Source organism: Aquila chrysaetos, chromosome 25, assembly GCF_900496995.4.
Source record: "Aquila chrysaetos chrysaetos chromosome 25, bAquChr1.4, whole genome shotgun sequence".
NCBI lineage: Eukaryota > Metazoa > Chordata > Aves > Accipitriformes > Accipitridae > Aquila > Aquila chrysaetos.
The window spans coordinates 17124595-17147013 of NC_044028.1; the positions used below are offsets into that span (position 1 = coordinate 17124595).

At 44.0% G+C, this 22419-nt stretch overlaps 1 protein-coding gene across 4 annotated transcripts in view; it reads right to left on the reverse strand.

The window, feature by feature from the left end:
* Nucleotides 1–22419, reverse strand: part of SLX4 (SLX4 structure-specific endonuclease subunit) — a 33764-nt gene that overhangs the window by 3693 nt on the left and 7652 nt on the right. For all 4 annotated transcript variants that reach the window (XM_030002447.2, XM_030002448.2, XM_030002449.1 and 1 more), the window contains exons 3-13: nucleotides 19822–20578; nucleotides 18402–18665; nucleotides 17425–17599; nucleotides 15582–15797; nucleotides 14381–14595; nucleotides 12963–13276; nucleotides 11189–11471; nucleotides 9685–9773; nucleotides 6380–6526; nucleotides 3903–4072; nucleotides 596–3057 (exon numbers count right to left, since the gene is read on the reverse strand). In XM_030002447.2, the coding sequence (XP_029858307.1) occupies nucleotides 596–3057; nucleotides 3903–4072; nucleotides 6380–6526; nucleotides 9685–9773; nucleotides 11189–11471; nucleotides 12963–13276; nucleotides 14381–14595; nucleotides 15582–15797; nucleotides 17425–17599; nucleotides 18402–18665; nucleotides 19822–20191 (4705 nt within the window). In that variant the 5' untranslated portion in view covers nucleotides 20192–20578. The remainder of the gene's footprint in view (nucleotides 1–595; nucleotides 3058–3902; nucleotides 4073–6379; nucleotides 6527–9684; nucleotides 9774–11188; nucleotides 11472–12962; nucleotides 13277–14380; nucleotides 14596–15581; nucleotides 15798–17424; nucleotides 17600–18401; nucleotides 18666–19821; nucleotides 20579–22419) is intronic.

Consider the following 22419-nt stretch of genomic DNA (forward strand, 5'->3'; position numbering starts at 1 on the left):
GGCCCAGAACTAGCAAACAGAAGGCAGCAAAAGACAGCAGTGCATCAGCAGAGCTTTGCAGGAAAGCGTGCATGAAGCCTACGGATGGGCAGGGGTACGCACCCACTCCCAGCTACTCTCAATACGAGGAAACCCTCTGTGCCTGCACCACTGTGTTGCTTACCTGATGTCCTTGTGTATGTTAGCACAAGCATTGCTTCACAAATGCGTGAAAACCAAGACTGTACAGAGCACCCACTACTACAGGGAACAAATATCCACTGGCATGCAAACTGAAGGTTGTTTTTTTGTTCTGTTTTGGTTAGTTTTTTTTCTTCCAGGTACCCGTAGCTTCTGCGAGGAGTACCATCACTATCAAAGAGCCAGTGTGAACGAAATACAAGCAGCTGTGCTCCAGGAATCCCACATTTAGATATGCTCTCTCCCACATCAGAAGATGACTGTACCTTGTTTGTGCTTGGCCCTGACAACTACTTCAGATCAGGAGGCCAAAAGACCCTTGGCTTGTATCAAGTGAACCACAGGTGAGATGACCACTTAAAATGAAAACAATTTAACCTAGTCCAATAAATCTAGTATCAATACAAGCTCTCACCAGGAGTCTTTACAGGATCTGTCTGACGGGCACCTGCTGCAGCTGACAACCTCTGAGACAGAGGAAGCATCTCTGGAAATTCATCTTCCTCTTCTCCATTCCAGTCATCCCAGATTTTGGAGTTCAGGTAACTCGGTCTACTGCCCACTGATGAACATGCCTCAATAGGACTCTTTTCAATACAGAGCAAAGTTGTTCTTCTGCCAACAGGACTTCCTCGAAGAGGGGTACTGCCCTTAATTTCCTGTACATAGACTGGGCTCTCCCACTGGTCATACCAAGAGCCAGGTCTGGGGCTGCTGGCAGTGCTGGTCTTTGCACGGCTGACCTGGTTGGAGCCCTGACTGTTACCTCTGACTGGTGACAGATATTCACCATGCCAGCACTCATCAACGGGGATTGGGGGCTCGTCACAAAGCCAGACACTACTACTTAAAGAAGGCAGACTTATTTCCTTTTCACTGTCTTCTACCTCAACCACGCTGGTATTTGTTTTATCTTCCAATGACTGCTCATGGCATGGAGGCACAGGTTTGGATAAAAATGAGATCTTGGCACACTTGCTTTTTATGTTGGTGTGGCCAGGGGAGAGGAGAACTGGATCCACTGGAGAAACTGGTGGGGAGTTCTCGGAAAATGATCCTGCTGCTAGGCTGCTGGAAGGGCTCCTTTCACTGACTGAGTTCTCCATAGGCAAATGTTTGTCTGACAATGTTGTTTCACAAACTTTTATTAAATTTCCAGTCATTTCATGGTTACTATTACTTGCTGCTAAGTTCTTTGTGCTGAGTTTAGATCCTGGACTCTTTAAAGAATTAATACTTGTGACCTGAGTCTGTGTTGAGAAACTTCTGCGTTTGCTCAGAACTGGTGTATCAGGCACTAGCCAGGAGCTGTCTGTACCCGAAGACATTTCATAACCAAGCCTTTTTTGAGGGCTCAGGTTTGGACTCTGTTTGCTCTCCATACAAGCATCTATTTGTCTGCTGAGAGGCAATTCGGTGGATTTCTCCACATCATTACTTATATGCACTGTATCTGTAATGCCACGTGAGACCCGGGTAGATCTCTGCTCCGTTTCAGTGACTGATGAGTTATGTTCAGGTTTTGCTATCTCAGGACCTTGTTCTACATTTGTACATTTCAGTTGCCCAGGGATTTCCATTTTCTTCAGAGCAGAGCCTGACTCTGGTGACTTCTTGTCTTCTTGTAACTCCATTTCATCATCAGAAGATAAAACAATAACATCACCCTCCTTGCTCCCCTGGGCTGCAGCATCCTGAGTTCTGATGACCAGTGATGACAACACTGGGACATAGGTATGCTTGTTTATATCAGTGTAGGGAAGCTCTGCTGAAGAAATTGTGTTCTCATTTCTTGATGCAGCATCCAGCTCATTGGCTTTCTGAAAGTGTATTTCATCAGATGGGAATGATTTTTCCTTTTTGTTTTGCTTTGGTGTTGACACATGCTCTCTGGCAAACTTTCTCTCTGGTTTTGGAGATGCAGGTGAAGAGCCAACAGCAGGAAAAAGGGGCACATGAGGTTTGGAAGGAAGACTCCCATAAAAACCGTTCCTACGTGGAGAGAGGTCTTTTTGTGACTTGCTGTACGGAAGTGAATCATTAACATCAACATGTTTTTCACTAGGAGCCTTTCCTGATTCTTTGATAACTTCTTTCATTGGGGAAGGCTCACAATAATCTCCCTGAGTTGCAGAAAACAAGTGTTCATAACTTTCATTTATATTAGAATCACCGTGGAAGCTAGGAAACTGTTTTTCACAGTGGTCTGCCTTGCCATGTGAGACCTGAGACGACTTGGAATCCTTCACACCTTCACATCTCCCAACAGCCTCTCCTTCACGAGTGGTGGCACCATGGGATGCTACATCCCATTTTTGAGGTTCACTGTGGTGAGGCACAGAAGTGGTCTGTGGATCATTCACGTTCTTGCACCTATTTATATTCTGCATTTTCTCTTCTTGTGCAGACAAGTCACATTTAGATCTTTCCACATCATTGTCATCCCTCAAATCTTTGAAGCTGTTGCTTATTGAAGCAGATTCGGATCTCTTTACCTCTTCCTCCTCAGTTTGCTGGTTTGTACCTTGGGCTGCCTCAGTATCACTGCAGATGCTGCAGTCTGTTCCCTCGCTCTCCTCTGTTTCACCTTGAACCATCTTTCTCTGAGTTGCAGCAAACTCATAGATCTCCTCCAGCTCCTGCTCACCCACCCCACTGTCATCTTCCTTCTGGCATTCAGGGTTCAGCATAGCTACTTCTTCCTCATCTTCACCCACCCACACTGACTTCAAGAGGTCTTGGAAGTTCTCAGCTCTGTCCTCACAGTCTTCGTCATCCCTCACAGAGATAAGATCATCTTCTGAATCCACTCCAGAAGACACCTGACTCTCCCCAGTGTTGTTTTCACACTTTGCCATCAGGTCCCTCACACCAAACCTGCAAAGATATAATAGCAATGTTAGTATTTTCCTCCTCCAGTATTTCTTCACCATTTGGCTGCCTGATCACTCTTGTGAGCCTTGTAAACAATTTGCATGAGGATGCTGGTTTCCTAAGATGTACAAGATCCAGTATACTCCTAAAATTCGGAATTCCCTTTTCCAGGCGTTACTTAAATGAAAACATCAGGCTTACTCTTCCTTTTTTATGTTTGAGACTAAACAGCTCTATGACTACACTAAAACCCCTTCGCCACTTGCACTGGTGAGAGCCCCATGGAATGGCTGGGGATGGATAATGTCTGTCATGTGCAAGCTTCATGGCTTTTTGGAGTGACAGGGCACCTCTGTACATACATTTTGGCAATACCCAACCATCTCTCCCCCGTATCTCAGCAACTGCTCCTATTCCAAGCTCTTTACTTAGCGCATGCCTAGGATCATGACCAAGAGCATCACTGACACAACAGAGTTCTAAGCATCCAATACATTCTGCGAGTGTTGTTCAGATTAAGTGCATCACTAGCGCAATGCTTTGAGAATCACATATAGAAGATATGCTCATCATCGTCAGCATCAGCTATCAATACACATCCTGAGACAAAACTCTTGGCAAAAGTCAGCTAAGCATATACTGAACATAGAAAATCTCACACAGATATAATCTGAAGAGAGGCTCATGGAAAAGATGAGGGTAGGATGTTCTTATGTGCAAGTTTCATTTAAGATGTAAGCAGAGGACTATGGAATTTGTAAGCCACTAAAACTGCAATGGAAGATAGCAGGTTGGGGTCTGTGTGCCAGAAAGCATGAGGGGATCCAAAACATGCTCACAATACAAACCTGGCAGCCAGAGCTGCCACCTGGGGCAGCACCCCAGCAGGGATGTCAGCATCAGCAGCATAAAGGTATCGCAAGAATGCACACACTGCCTCTCCTGTCACGTCACTCAGCAGCACACGGCGTGTCTGAGCGTTCCCATCCTCCTCTACTAAGAATCCTTGGCTGTGAACCTGGGGTAAGAAGAAAGCAAACAAAGTCCGTTTGCTAGTAAAGGAACAGCAACACCAACTTTCTTGTTCCTATCAGCTTACTCCTTTCATTCGTCAAAGTCTCACCCTTGGACCAGGACCTGATGCCTCAGAGGGAAGCTAAGATGAGCAGTTATGCAGAGCTTCATACGGAACAGGCCATTTCCTTCCAGACCCTACAGCTGTTAGCTTTGATAAAGTTTAACTACTCATTTTAGTCACACATATAAAAGATGGTGTTAGAGTTCTCCAGTTAGTTTTGGAATCAAATTACTTCCCAGAGGACAATTTCCACAGTTATGTACAGCTTTCTACAAGCCAGCTTCCTCTGTTCTGTTTTGAATTTACCTACCCTTGATGCACTGCCAAAACTCTAGTTCTCCTGGTGTCTCACAGGAAAAGAGACACCATACAAAATACTACTCCACTGAACTGGATCATTATCTGTGCGGGTCCAACTTGATCTCAGGTTTTGGTGAAAATGCATACCCAGTTCAGCAAGGTCTTGCTTCCTTTGCAGCCAAATCCCATATTGTACTATCTGAAACCCTCTCCAAAGTTAGGGGATGTCATGCAACAGAAAACACAAGCTCCAAAGTAATCTCTGATTAATTACTGTCTCCTTGTTACCCAAAATCCTCAACAAAGACGAGCACCCCCTCACCTATACAGAAAATAAACATGAAATGGTGCTCTGCAGGTGGGGACTTACAGGAAAACAACCCTCTGCAGGCATCAAAAATACAGCACAGGGCCAGTCCCACAACTTTACCCACACAAATGATTCCTGCCCATGAAAACAGTGGATGGGAATACTGAAGCCAGGCAGAGTTGCAGGGAAATAATAAGAGAACATGGCTAACCCAACAGTTTTTTAGTCCTTTGATTTGTGGGCACACACAAATTTGCTAATATTTGTGAAGATCCCTTAAAGAATTCATATTAAGAGTGCTGTATGGCATATATGAACTTGCTTCCCCTCCCCGAGCTTTCACGGACCCCTTAGAAATGGCCTGAGTAACCCTGGGTGGAAACTACTGCCAACATGCACGAGGACAAAACTAAACTTTCCAAAAGGGCAGGTTTAAAGAAAGCTCCCTTTGGCTGTATGGACTCGTGGCAGCTCCGTGAAAGAGCAGAGTTCAAATGTTAGCCTCACTGCCTTTCACTGTCCTGACAGGAGGCTGCATAGGAGCAGGCTGGGAACTATTCAACCCAAAATGCTTCTGGGAACATAAGAACTACTTTACTAGCCTTGCAAAAAGCACAGTTCAGTGCAGCTATCTCCAAAGCAACCGTGAGAGTGAGAAAACCTCTGTGTAGGTGTCCTAGTTTCAGCTGGGATAGAGTTAACTGTCTTCCTAGTAGCTGGTACGGTGCTATGTTTTGAGTTCAGTATGTGAAGAATGTTGATAACACTGATGTTTTCAGTTGTTGCTAAGTAGTGTTTAGACTAATGTCAAGGATTTTTCAGCTTCTCATGCCCAGCCAGCGAGAAAGCTGGAGGGGCACAAGAAGTTGGCACAGGACACAGCCAGGGCACCTGACCCAAACTGGCCAACAGGGTATTCCAGACCAGGTGACGTCCCATCTAGTATAGGAACTGGGAAGTAGGGGCGGGGAATCGCCGCTGGGGGACTAGCTGGGTGCCGGTCGGTGGGTGGTGAGCAATTGCACTGCGCATCATTTGTACATTCCAATCCTTTCATTATTGCTGTTGTCATTTTATTAGTGTTATCATTATCATTATTAGTTTCTTCTTTTCTGTTCTATTAAACTGTTCTTATCTCAACCTGTGGGTTTTGCTTCTTTTTCCCGATTTTCTCCCCCATCCCACTGGGTCGGGGGGGAGTGAGTGAGCAGCTGCGTGGTGCTTAGTTGCTGGCTGGGGTTAAACCACGACAGTCCGTTATTTTTAAGTACTTCCCAGAATCTTTCTACTCCATACTTAAGCTTCCCAGCCTGGGTGACAGGCAGGACACACCAAGATGGACAAGGCAGTCTGCACTTGCACAGGTACAAAAATCCTAGGGCAAAAAGCACTTAGGAAGCTTCCTCCATTGCTCACAGGATCCTTGCCTCCACATAGTCTCCTCAGACAAAGGATCCCATTTTCCACCACTTTGTCAGGATTCTGGTTTCTTAAGCTGAAAAACCACTGCAGGTCCAGAGGCACTTGCCATTAGGCCAGCAGTACTCTGTGCCAATTCTGTCCCATTAAATGATTGTAGGTGTGGGCAGTCTGGGCTTTCCTGAAGCAGAGGAAGAAGGTATGTCAGCAGTACTTACAACTTGAATAGCCTGTGGACACCGTGCATACAACACAAACATGTGGGCATAAAGGACTTCCCCACAGTCCACCTGGAACTGGACATCACTTAAGTGGGGGTTGTTGACCATTGCACTGAAATCTTCAGCCAGCAACCTGAGAGAGGACTAGAACACAGAAGGAACACAAAAACAGAAGTTACATTACAGCTGTCAAACATTTCCCTGAAAAATAAGAAGGGAATAACCCAGTTTATCAGCATTGCTGTACTGTGGGCCCCAGTCTGGATACACTGCCTTTGCCTCCTGAAAATAATCATCAGCATCATCAACTTCAGGTCTTCCATACAACAAATAAGCAGACAAGTCTAACAGACGTTTCTGGCTTTATTTTCCTTCACTTTTTCACAGTCTGGCAATTGTGAAGAAAGGGCAGTTGTGTTATATTCTACTGTACTTGTTCTGCCTTGTATTACAGCACATTATCACCCTCAGATCTTCACCACACCATTTCCTGATGTGGTCTACCCACTGCCTACAGCTGGCCTCTTGATCTACTGCCTTCCACCACATTTTTAGGAAACTGTAATTTCCACTTTGATGGACTTGAACTCAATTCACTATAATTACAGTAAGAGGAAAGAGGATGACTCAGGGATAGGGTAATGAGCCTTTCTTCTCCTGCTCACTGTTTGGCGATGACAGCTGAGAAGAGCAGCTCTGCAACAAGGGGCCCACGTAGAATAAAATTAATGCAGTTATCTAGTTCAGAGGAGCTTGCGTGCTTGTTACTGAAACCCCTTTTGAAAATTCCACTCTATTATAAAAAAGAAACATAATTTCTATTATCATTCTAGAACCCCCTGCTGGAATTTTGGGGAGGGCTTGTTGACTGAGCTACCTGTCACTAGTTAGTGGTGATGGTAAGGTCAGGCCTGGGGCATGCTGCCAAAGACAGCAATGATGAACACTCTGTTTCTGCTCTGGAGCTGCTCCCAGTATGAACCCACCCCAGGCAATCTTGTAAAGACTCAGATCCCTCTAGGCAAGTGTTGCACCTCTGGAGGTGGCCAGTCTTCAGAGAAGTGTGAAATACCCTCAGCTCACAGTTGAGAGGCTGTCTGACTGTAAGTGGAAACCAGTTTATAGTTAACACACTAATCATTGACCTTGTGCTTTTCAAACCTACTGCAGAGTCAAGGAACTGCAAGTTTTATTCCAGTGAACATCTGCATGAGATGCAGTTCCACCTGGAACAACACAGCTCTTTATTTTATTAGCAGGTTTCTACATTAGCAGTGGACTGTGGAAACCTAACCTTTCTACTCGCTCCAGCACATGTTTGCAGGCAGCCAACACTAATTAGCGCCAAAACAGCAGCACACACCGGAACACTTCTTCTAGGCCTTCATAGGTGGGCTAGAGAAGACTCTGCATGTCGTGGCAGTGGTGTGGACTGATCTCCAAGGGGAAGACAGGAAGCTCAGTCTGGAAACTAATCTGATGTTTCTTGCTTTCTTATTCTTGGCAGGTAGGATACCTGCAAGACAGTACCTCAGGAAGCCAGCAAACACAGACTCCTGATGCTACGTTCCAGGCAGCAAGCCCAGAACAGCTTTCCTGCCGATGCTAAAATTATGAATCAGGAACGGGAAAATTAAATAAGGCTAGAAACCTCCTGGCTGCACCATGCTCTGTGCAAAGCAAACAGACTGTTCTGAAGACAGTTCCGAGTGGGCACGTGCTCCTGTCGGAGAACACACCCAGACACTCTCTCGTACTGAGGAAGCCAGCTAGACTGGACTCCACACATGCGACAAAGGTCTTAAGCATGGGTGGGGGGATGTGTTACCAATGCAATGGATGTATTTGCTCTACATGGTTACACTCTGTCTGTGCTCATATAAAGCACAAATCTCTCCCACTGGCAATCCAACTCTTCAGCAACACTTCATTTGCTCAGGAAAACTATTATGGAATCAAACTAAATCTGAAAAAACGATCATATGGGTTTTGCTGATAGTAACTGAGTTTCAACAGAACAGTTTCTGTATTGCTAAAGGCCTCTGGTTTAATAGACTGAGCAGCTTACAAAACAAGACGTTTTTTTCCTGCTAAGGATTTTTTTTTTAATACCCCCAAAGAATATCTAGAGTTTCTGTAACAAGTAGTTGGGATGCTCATGTTTAGTAGATTCCCACCTCAGAGAATTGTCTCCTTTTAGAAGTCTCTTTAATTCTATTAGCACAATATGAAAGTGCCTTCTCAAGACATCAAAATTTACCTGGCATCAAAAGCTACTAGCTTTCATGGCATGATTACTTATTATCAAACCAAACATAGTTAAGTTTCACCAAATAAAGTAGATGACCCTGGTAAGAAGATGAATTAGGTTTTTTTTATATGCACTTCAATTAAAGAAAACTGATTATAATCCGCGGGGGATTACATATCCACTGGTGCATCTGCGGTAAGATGTGATCTACAGAACACTACTGGCTTGATAAAAAAAAAAAAAAATAATCTGTGACTACTAGCCTGTATTCTTCACCTAGTCACCATAGAGGGCACACTGATTTTCAAGCTAGATCTTCTGGTATGTCTTCCCACAATTGAGGATTTTCTACACTAAACCTTTTAAAAGCTCCCATTAGCAGCACAAAAGTGGTCATCTTCCATGGACCTCACAGCATTCCACATCATCTATCAGGCTTTTACGCCAGATGAGAGAATTTAGTGCGAGTCAGCCAGTCCTTACAAGAATTCTCTCTTCCACTGCAAGGCATGGCGTGGAGAGGAAGGTGACAGAGGAACAGTTCCATTCAGAACCATCTGAAGTAGCTGGGTGTGTGAGCCTGGAGGAAGCACCAGGCAGCTCTGTCTCTCCTGGGCTGCAGCCAGTTTTCTCTTGGATAGCCTGGGCATTAAAGCAGAGCACTGCCTAACATGGTGCAGCTGCATGCCTGCATCCCCCAAATACTCTTAGTGCTATGACATAACTCTTTAACCTGGTTCTCTTTATATAAACTGTGCACAGGTTGGCCTTATATTACCTGTCATTTTAAATCATCTCTCTCATCAGGTAGGACAAGTACTGAAAAATCCACAGGCCTGCTTATGGGCATCAATGAAATATCACCACGTGTGCTGACCTCACCTGTGCCCATGACGATTCCTGAGCAACTGTGAACCTTAAGCAGCTCTTTGTTTCTACGTAAAGGAATGGGAAATATTCCATACTTCTATGAATTACACAAATGCAATAGCTTCTTTTTTACAGTGATAAACAAATGCAAAAAAAGTGGAAAAAAAGGGTTGTCCCTTACTCTTTTACAGCTGCTCTTCAGGAGGCTCTTCTCTTTGGATGGGGGCACAAAGCCACTATGTGGAATATCACTGGAAGTCAGTTGTTTTCCTCAAAGAAGAAAATGCACATCACAAATCACATACAACTTCTTTGTGAGACAGAGTGATGTAAGAACTCCTAGCAGGGTCCTTGCCATGACAGCTCCCTGAGACAGCTGCTATAACCAGCCTGACTGAGTTGAAGGCTCAGCCTCTCCCTCACGCCTTTATCAGAGGGTTTGGCTCTGGGCTGTGACAGGCAGTGGGTACCAAGTACCATTCAGCCACGAGCAGCCTCAATCTACTGCAGACCTGTGTGTGCCATAGTCATCCAGATGGAGGAACTGTGGAGCGCAGCATGCTTCTCTGCTTTCACGTCTCAGTTTTCCTCCAGTTGGAAAAAAAGTATGACACAGAGTGGGATGGGACATGCCACAGTCTCATCCTAGCAGACAAGCAGAATGTATCTTGGATCCGCATTTCAACCTAGACAAACTGCTGTGGGCCCTAGTGCTTACAGGCACAGGCAGCCAGTGAAATCAGTTTCACACAGCCTGAGCCCTGTGGTAGTCTACAGAGCACACAGAACAGGATGTGGAGCAACAGAAAGAATTAACGTCTTCAGAAACGGGTTCTGGTGCGTTACTGTCTGCACAGTGTTCTCCACCTGGTCTCATTTACACACACAATATACATTTATGCGTGGAAATTATTTCGCTCACCCAGGAAGCTGTATTTCCACTGAAATCCAGGAGTAGTTTTATGGGACCAGGAACCATTTGCTGCAGTTTAGTAGGGAAAGCGAGGAATATTATACCCAAGTGAAAATGCAGACAGGTGAACTTAGCAACCGTGTTCTCTTTCATAGGTGAGCAGGATACACTCAATATATTCTGAACTGTCAGGCCATTTTAAGGGATATCATTGACCTTGAAATGTGCAGCTGTGTACCGCACGGAACTATGACTGGGGACATTAGAGAGTTGCCCATAGAGGAACTCTAGGTGTTGTAATTTTTCAACTCTGGACAGGTACAGATAAACTTCAGGTTTGTGTAACCAATGTACCAACATAAAATCATCCCTCTTGCACATCTCTCTTATCCAAAACCTGAAAAGACAGTGCATATAACAGAAAGACTGTCCAAACAGCAGGGATGAGGATTTTGTCCCAGCTGTTGAACATACCCAGGCTCCCACCTGGCAGAAAATACTTTGATATCTTTAAGGGAATTTAAAAATAAAATTTAGTATCTGCTGCCCAGGAATTCTCTTAAACATTGGGATTTAGGAATCATTTCAGAAAAGTCAGCTTGATTGTATCTAAAGCTTATTGCAGAAAAATGTCCCCCCACAATATCACCTCTTGGATCAACATCAACATCCTGTGGGTGCTGTCATGGCTCTCCTAATTTTGCACAGCCCAAGTCTGGCTCTGTGTAGCTGAAGGGACTAGGGACAGGCTCACAAAGCTGCCAGAACTTACCTGGCTGCTCCGCTGCCTGAATGTGGTCAACATCAAGGTTCCACTGAGTAAGGGTAAGTCCTTCCCTGGCCAACTCGACTAGGTCCTGCAGGGTCTGAACATCCTTCTGGCTGTGACATAAAAACTGCCCATCTCCTTCAGGGCCTGACTTTGATTCATCAGAACTTTGGCCTCCAACCTCTGTGCAAGTGAGCTCATGAGAACTGAGGTGAGGCTGAATTTGCTGGGATACTTTTGGCTGATCAGATCCCACCGATGGCAGAAGGTTCTCTGGCTTATGATTCTGATCAAAAGAGGAGAAAAAGAAGACACCAATAAATTAGGTCTTGTTTTATGTTTGCAGAGCTCAGAGTACAGTCTCTACTTCATACTTTTGAAACATCTAGTAAAGGATTACAGAGCGCTCCCCAGGTACAGGGGCTTCTGAGGCAAAAGCTCTCTGCAGTTTTATGAAGGACTCTCCAGAGATAAGACAGCTCTGAACAGAAGAAAGGAAACTACAACAGAAAATGCAGAAAAGGTGGTTTCTCCAGGAGCATGTCTGTGCAGACAATTGCCAAGCAGGGAGAGAGGATGGTGGAAATGCTCCCACTCCAACATCTAAATATTTCATTGTAGCTGGAGCGCCTGGCAACAGTCAGAGCTGAAGCTCTCCAGGTGCTTCTGTTCTGAGTTCTGAAATGCTTTTGCAGTTACATGTAACTAAATCAAACTTTCACCTTGGAGCTGATATTTTCCAGGTTTGGTCTCTGTTTCCCAATAAAAATAGTTTTGTTTGTTTATTTCTAAGTACAAATGGTTTAGCCATTTCTGTGAATGGAAAGAATCAGAGGGAACACACACTCTTGCCATGATTTTAAAGGCCTTCCTACTTTTTATTTTTAAACTTCTCTGGCAGTTTTTGGCTTGAACGAAAGGTCAAAAATCTTCATAGAATGCAGTCTCTCCAGTGAAAAACTCTGGGCTTTGACTAGGGAAGAAATATTAAATAAAGCACTTATGTATGCACAGTAGTTTTTGAATAGAAGCACCAAATAATTCCTCAAGGAAAGAATGAGGGAAGGAAGAGAAGTGGTATCCTTCTTCTCAGAAAGCAAATATGTGATAAGATCAGAGACTAAAAGAGCTTTGTCTATTTCTGTAGGCACTTTTTATAAAACTACAGAGCATTGAAAGAGGCAGGAGATCTAGGTGAAAAACAGAATGAAACAGTGGAACTGAAAACTGGATCAAAGCTCATATGCACCAAGAGGCAGCGGGATGCACAGGGAAAGCCTGAAGTGCAAATGCTTCGCTTTACAACTCTAGGTGCTCCCACCTCCTCTGTGCAAGACAAATATCAGTCTTCAGTTTAAACTTTTCACCCAGATCCTTGCTGAGTGCAACACACGGGCAAAGCTCATACTAGAATCAGAGAAAAGTGCCAAGAAGGAAAACAAGAGTCAGGCTGCTGTAAACATGGACAAACTAGTGGCAAAATGAGCAGGATGGGGTCCCTTTACTCAGTACTCTCTGTTCCCATCAGTTTTATTTTCTGAAAGCTTAAGGAATGGCATGGTAACATGAGCCTCGGTCTCCTCTCCAAAAGGAAGAAATGGAAGTTCAAGATCATAAAACCTAACTGTGTAAGACCAGGGGACAACAAGGCACGAGCAGTGAGTATGCAGAGGCAGGGGATCACTCATTTTACGTACCAAATGAGGAAACAGAAGCGTTACCGGGCAAGCAAACTAGGGCACACAAATATCAGAGCAAGGACAAAAGAGCATCCCACCTGCACAGGCTTCCAAGGTACAATTGGAGGGGTTAATGCAGCAGTGTAGAATGATTCAGGGTCATAGGGTCCTGTCAGAGCACTGATATTCCATAAAAAGCACTCCTTGGTTTTGGACAATGGCAAAAGCCAGGCTGCTTTCCCAGATTCATCCTCCAAAATCCTACTAGTGGGAAGCTGAGGGGTGGGAGGGAATTCCACCTCTTCTGCAAGCAGCATAGCTACTCGCTCTTGGATCCTTTTGCGGGCCTTCTCTGGGTCCTGAAGCAGTAAGGGTGGAGGTGCAGTTGGGCCTCTTTTACGCCGTTTTTTCTCTTTAAAAAGAAAAGGAAGAGGAACCCAAATAAACAAACAGCTGAACACATAGGGCAGAGGAGCTCAACATGCCAGCTCCTTCAAGTGCTGTAGTCAGTGATGACCAAAAGGCAGCAACAAGCTGACCACAACTCTTTAAGATTTTTGCAGATAGTCTGAAGCCTCACATCACCCTTATGGGAGAAATGAACTCCAGAAAAGACTGACTCCTGCTCACACTGCTCTGTTGCCTGTTGGGAGCTGTCACATCTCTACAAAATCTGATCATTATGGAAGCAACGGATATCCATGCAGTCTACGTCCCAGACCCATGGAATGCTGCCTGTATGGCAGTGCTTCACAAAAAGGGAGAGAAAAACTCCAACAAATCCATGAAGGACTCCTTTTCCTGTGTACTGGTCACTGATGATATCAAACCACAGCTCACACAAACACTGAGGAACTTTCACTTGGAAATCCTGTGTCTTACTACCTTTGCATTACTAATGCTCAAAAACAAATCCAACCGGGAATACTTATTGGCAGGAGGAGATCTGAGCAGGGTTATGAAGAGTGAAGTCTCCCCTTTATACAGCACTCAACGCACTCCTCTGGCAGTTGTCTTCCTTTCTAAACCTTTATGCACACTGAAATAGCGAAGCACATGCTCAACAGCATGTAGTATACACGTATGTCTGCTACAGAATGAAAGCAGAGATAAGGCTGAAAAAGCTGCATTAATCCAGGTTGCAGAAGGATGAATAGGAAAAAAAATCTCATGCAGGGGAAATAACAATAACCTTTTCATATTATTTCTTTTCACTTCCATGGTTTACAAAAAACAACAGCTTATCTTAAGAATATTTTACAGATTCAAAACAATCAATCAGTGAAAAAAAGCATGAGATTCCTAAGGGACTTCACTAAAACCCATGGACATCCTGCAGCTTTTCTTGACTGTGTGTGGATACTGCATATTGTTGAGGCTCTGACAGCTTAAATAAAACAAAACCAGGGCTGTCATCCCTCCTATACCCAAGAGGAAAGTTTTAGTGAAGAGCAGGCTGTGTTATGTTACTCCTCCAATAACACAGCCTTTGACACTAACTCACTTTAACACATACCTGATCCTGGCTTCCATTTGATTGGCAAAGCAGCCACTGGTTTCACATTTGTAACTGATTTTGCTTGTTCCTGCTTTTCTTGCTCTAACAGAGAGCGTGACATTGCCATAGCAACCAGCAAATCTTCATCCTTCGTCTCCATTTTGGCCCTCTTCTGCATTTTCTTTGAGTCCTCTTTGGAGGAGCATTTTCGCTTTGACCTGCTTGGTTGATTGCTGAAATACAAGAATGCAGCAGGAAGCCCAAGTTAATGTGACTGGATCAGAGACAAGAAACACTGAGTGCTCCAGACCAGCTGCTCTACTTGCTCAGAGAGATTCCCCTATCAAGGATAATGAAAAACTATTCAGTACCTTCTTCCCTAGCAGAGAGCAAAGGATTTCTTACCATCTGTGGAATTTAGAGCAACTTAGAGAAAGTCTTATTTTGAAAAGGTAAGCACAAGACTACAGCACTGATGTAAGCATCTGCTATCTCTACCTTGAACACTTTTTTGTACCAAAGGGGAAAGAACAAGTCGAAGCAGGGCAAAACCAAGATCACCACAAAATGCTTTCCCACTCTTCTGCTTCCACAGGGAATGGGCAACGGTCCTTCCTCAGCACAAAGGGACTTGCGAGCCCTTCTACAAATTCAGTCAGGCACCACTTGCTGTATTCTGAAGATTCTGCTCAAATCCAAGACAGCAGATGCAGCTCTGTACCGAGCACATTTCAAAACATCACGTCTGTTTCCTCTTTGGCTCAGGGTGTAAAGCACATATATCCAACACAGCCACAAGCCGAATAGCTGAAGCATTGGCACAACAGATGCTCTGGAGAGACTGCATACTTGTACTATGTGGTGTGCTTAATAAGCTCAAACACACCATTCAGCTTTACTGCATAATTGCCTCATAGAGCACAAATAATTCTGACAAACCAGTGTAAGATTATTTATTCCCCATTTTGCTCCTGCCTGCTGACTTTTAAAGTCATCCACCACCTGACCACTCCTGAAGGAAAGCAAGATGATTTCTCCAACTAACTACCACATTCTCCTCATGTGGTACTGGGTCATGGCTCTACTTGACCTTCTTTGGACCTGGGGCCTACCCAGCGTGCAAATCTGCCTTGCTTCTACCATTCATCCCCAGGAGCACAGGTTCAATGTCTCTCAGGCCAAAGAAAGTAACCAGCATCTTTTATTTTTACCAGCTTACCTGGGACACTGAAGAGGTGCATCACCAAGCGTGGACACCTGCAACTGCACTGCCTGAAGAAGCAGCTTAGGAGGTACATCCATCTCGACAGCACAGCGTTTCAAGTGACTGACTCGGCTCTGTGCGGTTTGGAACTGCTTCCCACAGATGGGACATTCAGGGACCAGTGGTTTGCTGGAGGATGACATCTGTGCTTCTTCCATCTCATCCAGACACCTGTGAGAAGATGGCAAAGCTTACCTCTGAAGACTTTAAAACTGTCCACGCTATGATTTAAACCATATTAAAGAAAAGGAAGCACAATTATCTCTAGTATCTGTTACAGCCAGAAACATCCCCCAAAGAAACAAGAATTATGTGCCCACCACTGTCACGAATATGACATGTAACAGTTAGATGGAGATTACGGCCTCAGAGGCATATTAAAAACTGTTGCTCAAAAGCAAGTGCAGGTAATAACCTTCTTTAACTTCACCGCGTGTCCATCACCTAATACCTCTTTCTGCATTCATTCTAACATTCCAGCTAACTTATAAACCACTGTTAAAAAAAAGGATCACCCTACCAGAGAAATGGTAAGTCTTCCTCACCCGAAACATCACTTCTTCTTGTCCTTCTTACTACTTTTGTAGGCGCATGACCACATGCAGCGTCAAGAATGCAAGTGTTTTCAAGTCAGATATCTCACTTGACAAGGACAGTGTTTTATGTCACAGAAAAGGCAGCAGTTGAAATTAACACCGCACTCAAGAGTGCAGGATGATGAACTTCTAGTAGGCCAAAACTATGTAAAAAATTTTAATTGTTCTTTTTCTGTCCTCTCCAAAGAGATTCGGGGTGTGAAATCCTGGATCTGCAGTACCTATTACAAAAATCACTCCCTAATTACATAATGGTACACACTACCTACACACACAGGGCTGTCTTGAGAGACCATTCATCTGATGCAAGAGGACTGGTGATTACTAGTTTGCCAGTGCATCTACCCATCTACAGCTTTACCTCTTGTGATGAAGACTGCTATCAAAAAATCCATTGATAATACAACCTTGTAATCTCATCATATGATTACATGCTTAATAGTTCAGAAAGCAGACTTAATTTCCAAAAAGCATTTCTGACACACTGTCACTGTTTTACAACCTCTGCCCTCTCAAGCAGCAGTAAATACCTGAAGACAGAAACAGCAGTAGCACCTCTAAAGCTGCAGGTGCAGACAACTCTAATGAATGTGAGCCACTCAACTTGATGTAGGACTGGACAAATTAAATCACTCTTGCCTTCTGAAAGGGCTCGAATTAAGAAATTGCAATCATTCAAATATGCTGTTTCTGATACTTTCTCAGCAGAGAAGCACAGACTTTTAATTTACAAAGACCTATGCATACATAATATATTAACAGTACTTGGTATTTACCACTAAGGAAACTGTTAAATTAAGGGCACTAATTTTCAATTTGGTCATCTTTCTGAATAGTACCACCCTTCTCTCAGCAAACAGCTCGGATATGCAGTGACATACTCTAGTATGTGTCTTTAGAAGAACAATTTTCAGAAAAATAGAGCAAACATTACTTTGTTGGCTGAAATTGGTATCACAGCTCCTCTATCACACTACTGATGAAAGCGGCACTGGCCTTACCACACACATGCAGAAGCCCTGCAGTTCAAGACAATCAGCCTCTGCTTTGAGCCCAAAACGACTTGTTAATTCAAGCCATAAAGGTCAATGCCACTATGCAGATTCCCCTGCTACCATGTTCTTTAATGGCTAAGCTGAGTGAGCAGTCTATGAGGTTAATGGGAGAGGGTGTGGAAAAGACACATCATGCCGGTCTTTCACCTGTTAACATGCTGCTCTCGTCGCATTGTGTTCATGGCTGAGAGATCCTTCTGGCAGATCTGACAAAAAAACAAGCCTGCATCCTCCAGGCTTGCCAGGGCTTCCTCTTTGGTTTCCTGCTGAAGAGCCAAAGCCAGAGCACCGTCATGTTCCATGGACAGAAGATGGTGGGTATCTGGCAAAGAAGGGAGAGATGATCTAAGGTAGAAAACTAAGAATCCTGTATGAAAGGCGTGGAGCCGTTATACTTGTCATTATTAGTTTATTAAACTAGACACACAAAAATTAATTGCAATCTTTCTCTTGCATCTTCACATCTGATCTCTCACAAGGGAATGCTACAGGACTGCACTAGCCAAGGAGCAAGAGGTGGCAATTTGTTCACAGTACATCGCATGCCAGAGCCAAATGAAGGGTAAGTTTTGGCTAAAGTTTCTGGGGAGAATATGGGATCTTACACATTACATATTAAAACACAGCAGATTTTCATGTCCATACAGAACCAACGGGGCCTTGACTTATAAAGAACCAAACCAGAGTAAAATTACTGTGAATTCAATTCATCTGCATAGAACATATTACCTTATAGAGTGCTTGGGGATCCACCAAAGATGGGGGCTACCTAAGAGTCATATTTACCTAACAGCTACCTAACACTGTCCCAAGGGAAGGATGACAAAGTCCACTGATCCTGTTGGAATTTCAACCTGTTTCCAAGAAGACAATTAACCTTCCAGAATGTAACATGAGGTTGATTCAGCCTTAGAGAAGAGCTGGGAGAAAAGTACGGATAGTCCTTTAACAATACAGAAAGCAAGTTTTCTCAGCGATCTGGAGTGATTTATTCAGTGCTGCACACTAAGCCACTAGGCTAGCTGGGAACAAAGCCCAGGAATCTGGACTGCTTCTCATGCAACCATTCTCACCAGCCCACAGCACTCTTTCTGCACGTACAAGAGCTAACAAAAGAAACGTACCATTCTCTGGTGGGTTCTGCTGCTGGCTTTCGCCAGGGAAATCCACACTGGCTACAGACTTTGGCAAACCATCATCTGTGCTGTGTTTCAGCTGCTCAGGTGCCACTCTCTTGAACTGCTGCATTCTCTCCACTACCAGCTCTGCTACCCTCATCTTCGACCCTGCGAGCGGCAGTATCTTTGAGGTGAGTGAAGAGCAGGTCCCTGGCTGTGTAGCAGGATGGAAGGATAATGTAGTCTGGGAACAGCCACTCAGAGTATTTACTAGAGGGGGAGAAAACATCAGAGCTTTACCAGTCAGTTTTAAACACATAGCTGAGCTGCCCAGATAGCTGCTGGGAAACCCTCCCCAATAGTAGCCTAAGCCAGGCTCAGTTTTGCAACAGGCATTCTTGGAGGAAGAAGTGAACAATTTGTTTAGCTGTTACATGACTTTATACTTGATAACCACAGTACCAGTATCAGGCTTCTGTGCTACAGTGGAGTTTACGTATCTCTAAATCCCTTTTAGAGGAAGGAATATTAAGGAAGGCCTTGCCTGAAGGTCACTAGTGAGAACAAGCAGCCCTACAGCCCCAGTGTTCCCACCACACAATGTCCTGTGGTTCCTCCTGTTCTTTGCTCTGATCTCCAAACCCTATCTGTGGCTCAAACTTTCAGGCTCTGAGCTGAAGGAATCCGGAGTTCCCAAAGAGAGGTGGTAACAAGCAGGAGGCAGAGGCAATGCCAAACTAACACCTCAGGATACCACTGCTCTGCTTGAGGTATGCTGTGGATATGCGCAGTATGCAAGATGGGACCAAAGATCTCACCAGCCCAGTATCTTGTCTCTGGGCTCAGTCAGCAACACATACTTAAGAAAGGGTGTTCAGGACAGGACAGGTACAAAATAATCCTTTTCCTGGCTGACCTTATTTATCAGTTTAAGGACTTGGTGCACTGGTGACTGCATTCTGGCCATCACGTTTAATAACCACTGAAGGACTAATCCTTTATGAATTAATCCAACACCTTTTTTAACTCGTTCATTTTTGGCCTTGACAACATCCAGTGGCAATACATTTCACCACACAATGATGCACTGGGTGAAAAAGCACCTCAATATATTCTAAACTTGCTTCTAGATGATTTGAGGGTGTTTTTCTCAGTTGTAATACTGCAAAAAACAGTGAATAATGACTCCCCAACTCATCACTTTGTACCAAGGCTTCACCTTACTGAAGGACATCTTCTGCCTGCCTGTAGCACAGAACACACTCCTAGGTTAAACCCCTAGATAAGCCTAAGTAGCTAAGTGTAGACGGAAACAAAAGATGCAAGCCTGCTTCAATCAGCGCTGCTATATGTCCCCGCCAGGTGGGCTTCTGAAGACCACCACTGAACTACAGAGTCTTTTCAGTCCTAGCCTATGTTCACTCACCTGTCAGAGTCCTCTGGCTACACTCACTGGCCACTGTACTCAGCTGGCTGGCAGGGAAAGGGTTTCTCTTTCCATCCCCTTGTGTAGTCTCACCACTACTACAGGCCACAGCATCAGCATCTTCTTTGTGCACCAATGTTTGTTCCTTTGGACCCAAATCTTGAGGTAAATTTGTTTCCTTCACTGCTGGTAAGTGATGATGGTTTTGGCTCTTAGCGGCAGCTTTTCCTCTTCTTAATTTGCTTCTTGCTGCAGTGCTCTTTGACCTGTTCTGAGCCCCCTTCGCTGCTTCAGCATCCCCAGCTTTTTTCTTCCCTCTACCTAAAAGATTCGCCCACAACTCTTTGAAATCATTGTCCTGTTCATCCATTGGCCTGCAGGTTCCAGTTACGCTGTGGCCTAATGACACTGTGAGGACTGGAGGGCGGGGGGAGATACCAGAATCAGTTCAGGTTTGCATCATCCGTGACCTGCAATTTTCACCAATTCCCTTCCACTACCTCAGAGATCTCCATTCTCCAGACTTCAATGAGGTCAACAGTGTGGGCACTTCTGTGCTGCTCTGACAGTTCATTCTTCCACACTTAATTCACAGCCATTTAGTAGAGCACATTCTCTCTCCAAGAACCCCACCTGCTCTCACAAGTTGGCTCTTCAGAGGCCTCTAGACCTTACGTTAATCACCTCAGTTTGTGCAGAGTACACGTAGGATCTTCATGACATGCTATAGGACTTCACAAAGACACTTACTAAAGCCCTTAAATAAAGAAATAAAAAAAGGTGGTTATGGAGGATGGTATATGCAAATGCAGTGTGGGACAGGGCTGGTGTAGAACTTTGAAGGAGGAGAGAATTTTTATAAAATAGTAAGATTAGAAAAAGCCAGTATTGACCCAAAACACTATCGCTATAATTGTACTACAGACATGCACAAGCCACATGAGGAAAGAAGAGGAAAGCTTTCAAAACAGGTATCTGATACTGGGTAGGCTTTTGTCCTGGATCTCAGGATTTGAGACTGTCCTTTTTTAATATGCATTCATACTTAGATTTATATAACACAAGACCAGTGAATGTGGCGCAGGGTGTGGGGGGAAAGTCCCTCAGATCAAGCAGCTATTCTACAGTGTAAAATTTTGCTTTGCAACACCACAGCTTTAAAGGGGAGAGCTCAACCTATTTTGAGAAGTGAATAAAGGCAGTTTCTGGCATTTCAGAAGGGTTTCTGGGACAAGTCAGAGAACAATTCTATCAAATATGTTCATCCTTTCTCTCCTCTTACCTCCATGGCTGCTCACCTTCAGGATTAGCTCTCCTGCTAACGAATACTGAACTCCTCCTCTGAGTACTCAATAAACCATGGCACTGACCATGTTTCACAAACTGCTGTCAAATACACAAGGTAAACAGACTAAACAAATGGTATTTTAAAATTAGTTTCTTAATCTTTTCAGCTACAGTAAGAACAGCAGTACTAGCTAGGGATTACTTGGAACAGCATTGGGTACAACGTCCAGATGGAAATGCCATCAACCCCCAGGCAACATTAAAACTAGATCTCTATTCTTAGACATTTTGATTGTCCTCTTCTTCCTAGTCCTAAGTTCACTATGGTTCTGGCTATTTTACCAGAGGTTTTATATTGCTCCCAAAACCTATGTCTTTCAAGCCTAAACCAGAGTGTTTCACTTGGAATGGCAGCAGCTGTGGTTCAGTTTCTCCAGTAAAGCTCTGGGCACAGAAAGACTCAAAAAGCAGGAAAAACACATGCGAGATTGTTTTCTCAAATGGCTTGGCTGCAGACATGTGAGGCTAAGGAATGCTGGTTACACACTTTCATGGGTCAGCCTTTCCTATAAGCAATTACAGATGTTAATGGATTTATTTATTTTAAACTCAGGCTCCCAAACCAGCAGAGGATTTTGCTGTGAATCTTGGAGTCATTTCCTGTTAGAGAGAAACTGAAGTTTTATGTAGCCAGTTCATAAATTTAATTTTCCTGGACAGAATCTTGGTGTAGTTATCACTGTAAATTGACAATTTTCTTCTAAGTAGAAGACAGCATGTGGAGAAAAACAGAATCTCACATCCTCCATGGCTTTAAATACCTCTCACAGACACATTTGTACTGTTGTATTACTTATGGTGAGTTCCTGATATTAAACTTTGAAACAGATCAGCACTTTTGCGTTTGCAATCAATGTTCAGTGCCCCAGGTAGATGAAGTCAGACATACAAATGATGCAAACCTAAGAATTTATCTGTCTTACTCCTCTCTTTCCAGACTTGTATTTACAGGCTCCTGCTCTGTTCAACATCTCAGTATTTCTGATGCTGCTCCTATTCATGTACCTAACAGCCAGCTTTGGCACCAGTTTGTAGAGCTCAAAAAGTAATGGCTTTGAAAATGATTTCTTTCAGTATAGTATTAAATTCATTTTGGAAGATTTTAGGACTCAACAAATCACAAAGCTGGTCAAATAAAATAAACAGCAGCACTTAGCTATCCACTTAGCTGCCAAATCTATAGCCCAGCTGTGCCCTTCAAGTAAATGTAGATGAGCAAAATGGTACAAAGCAGGACCAGTAAGAATGAAA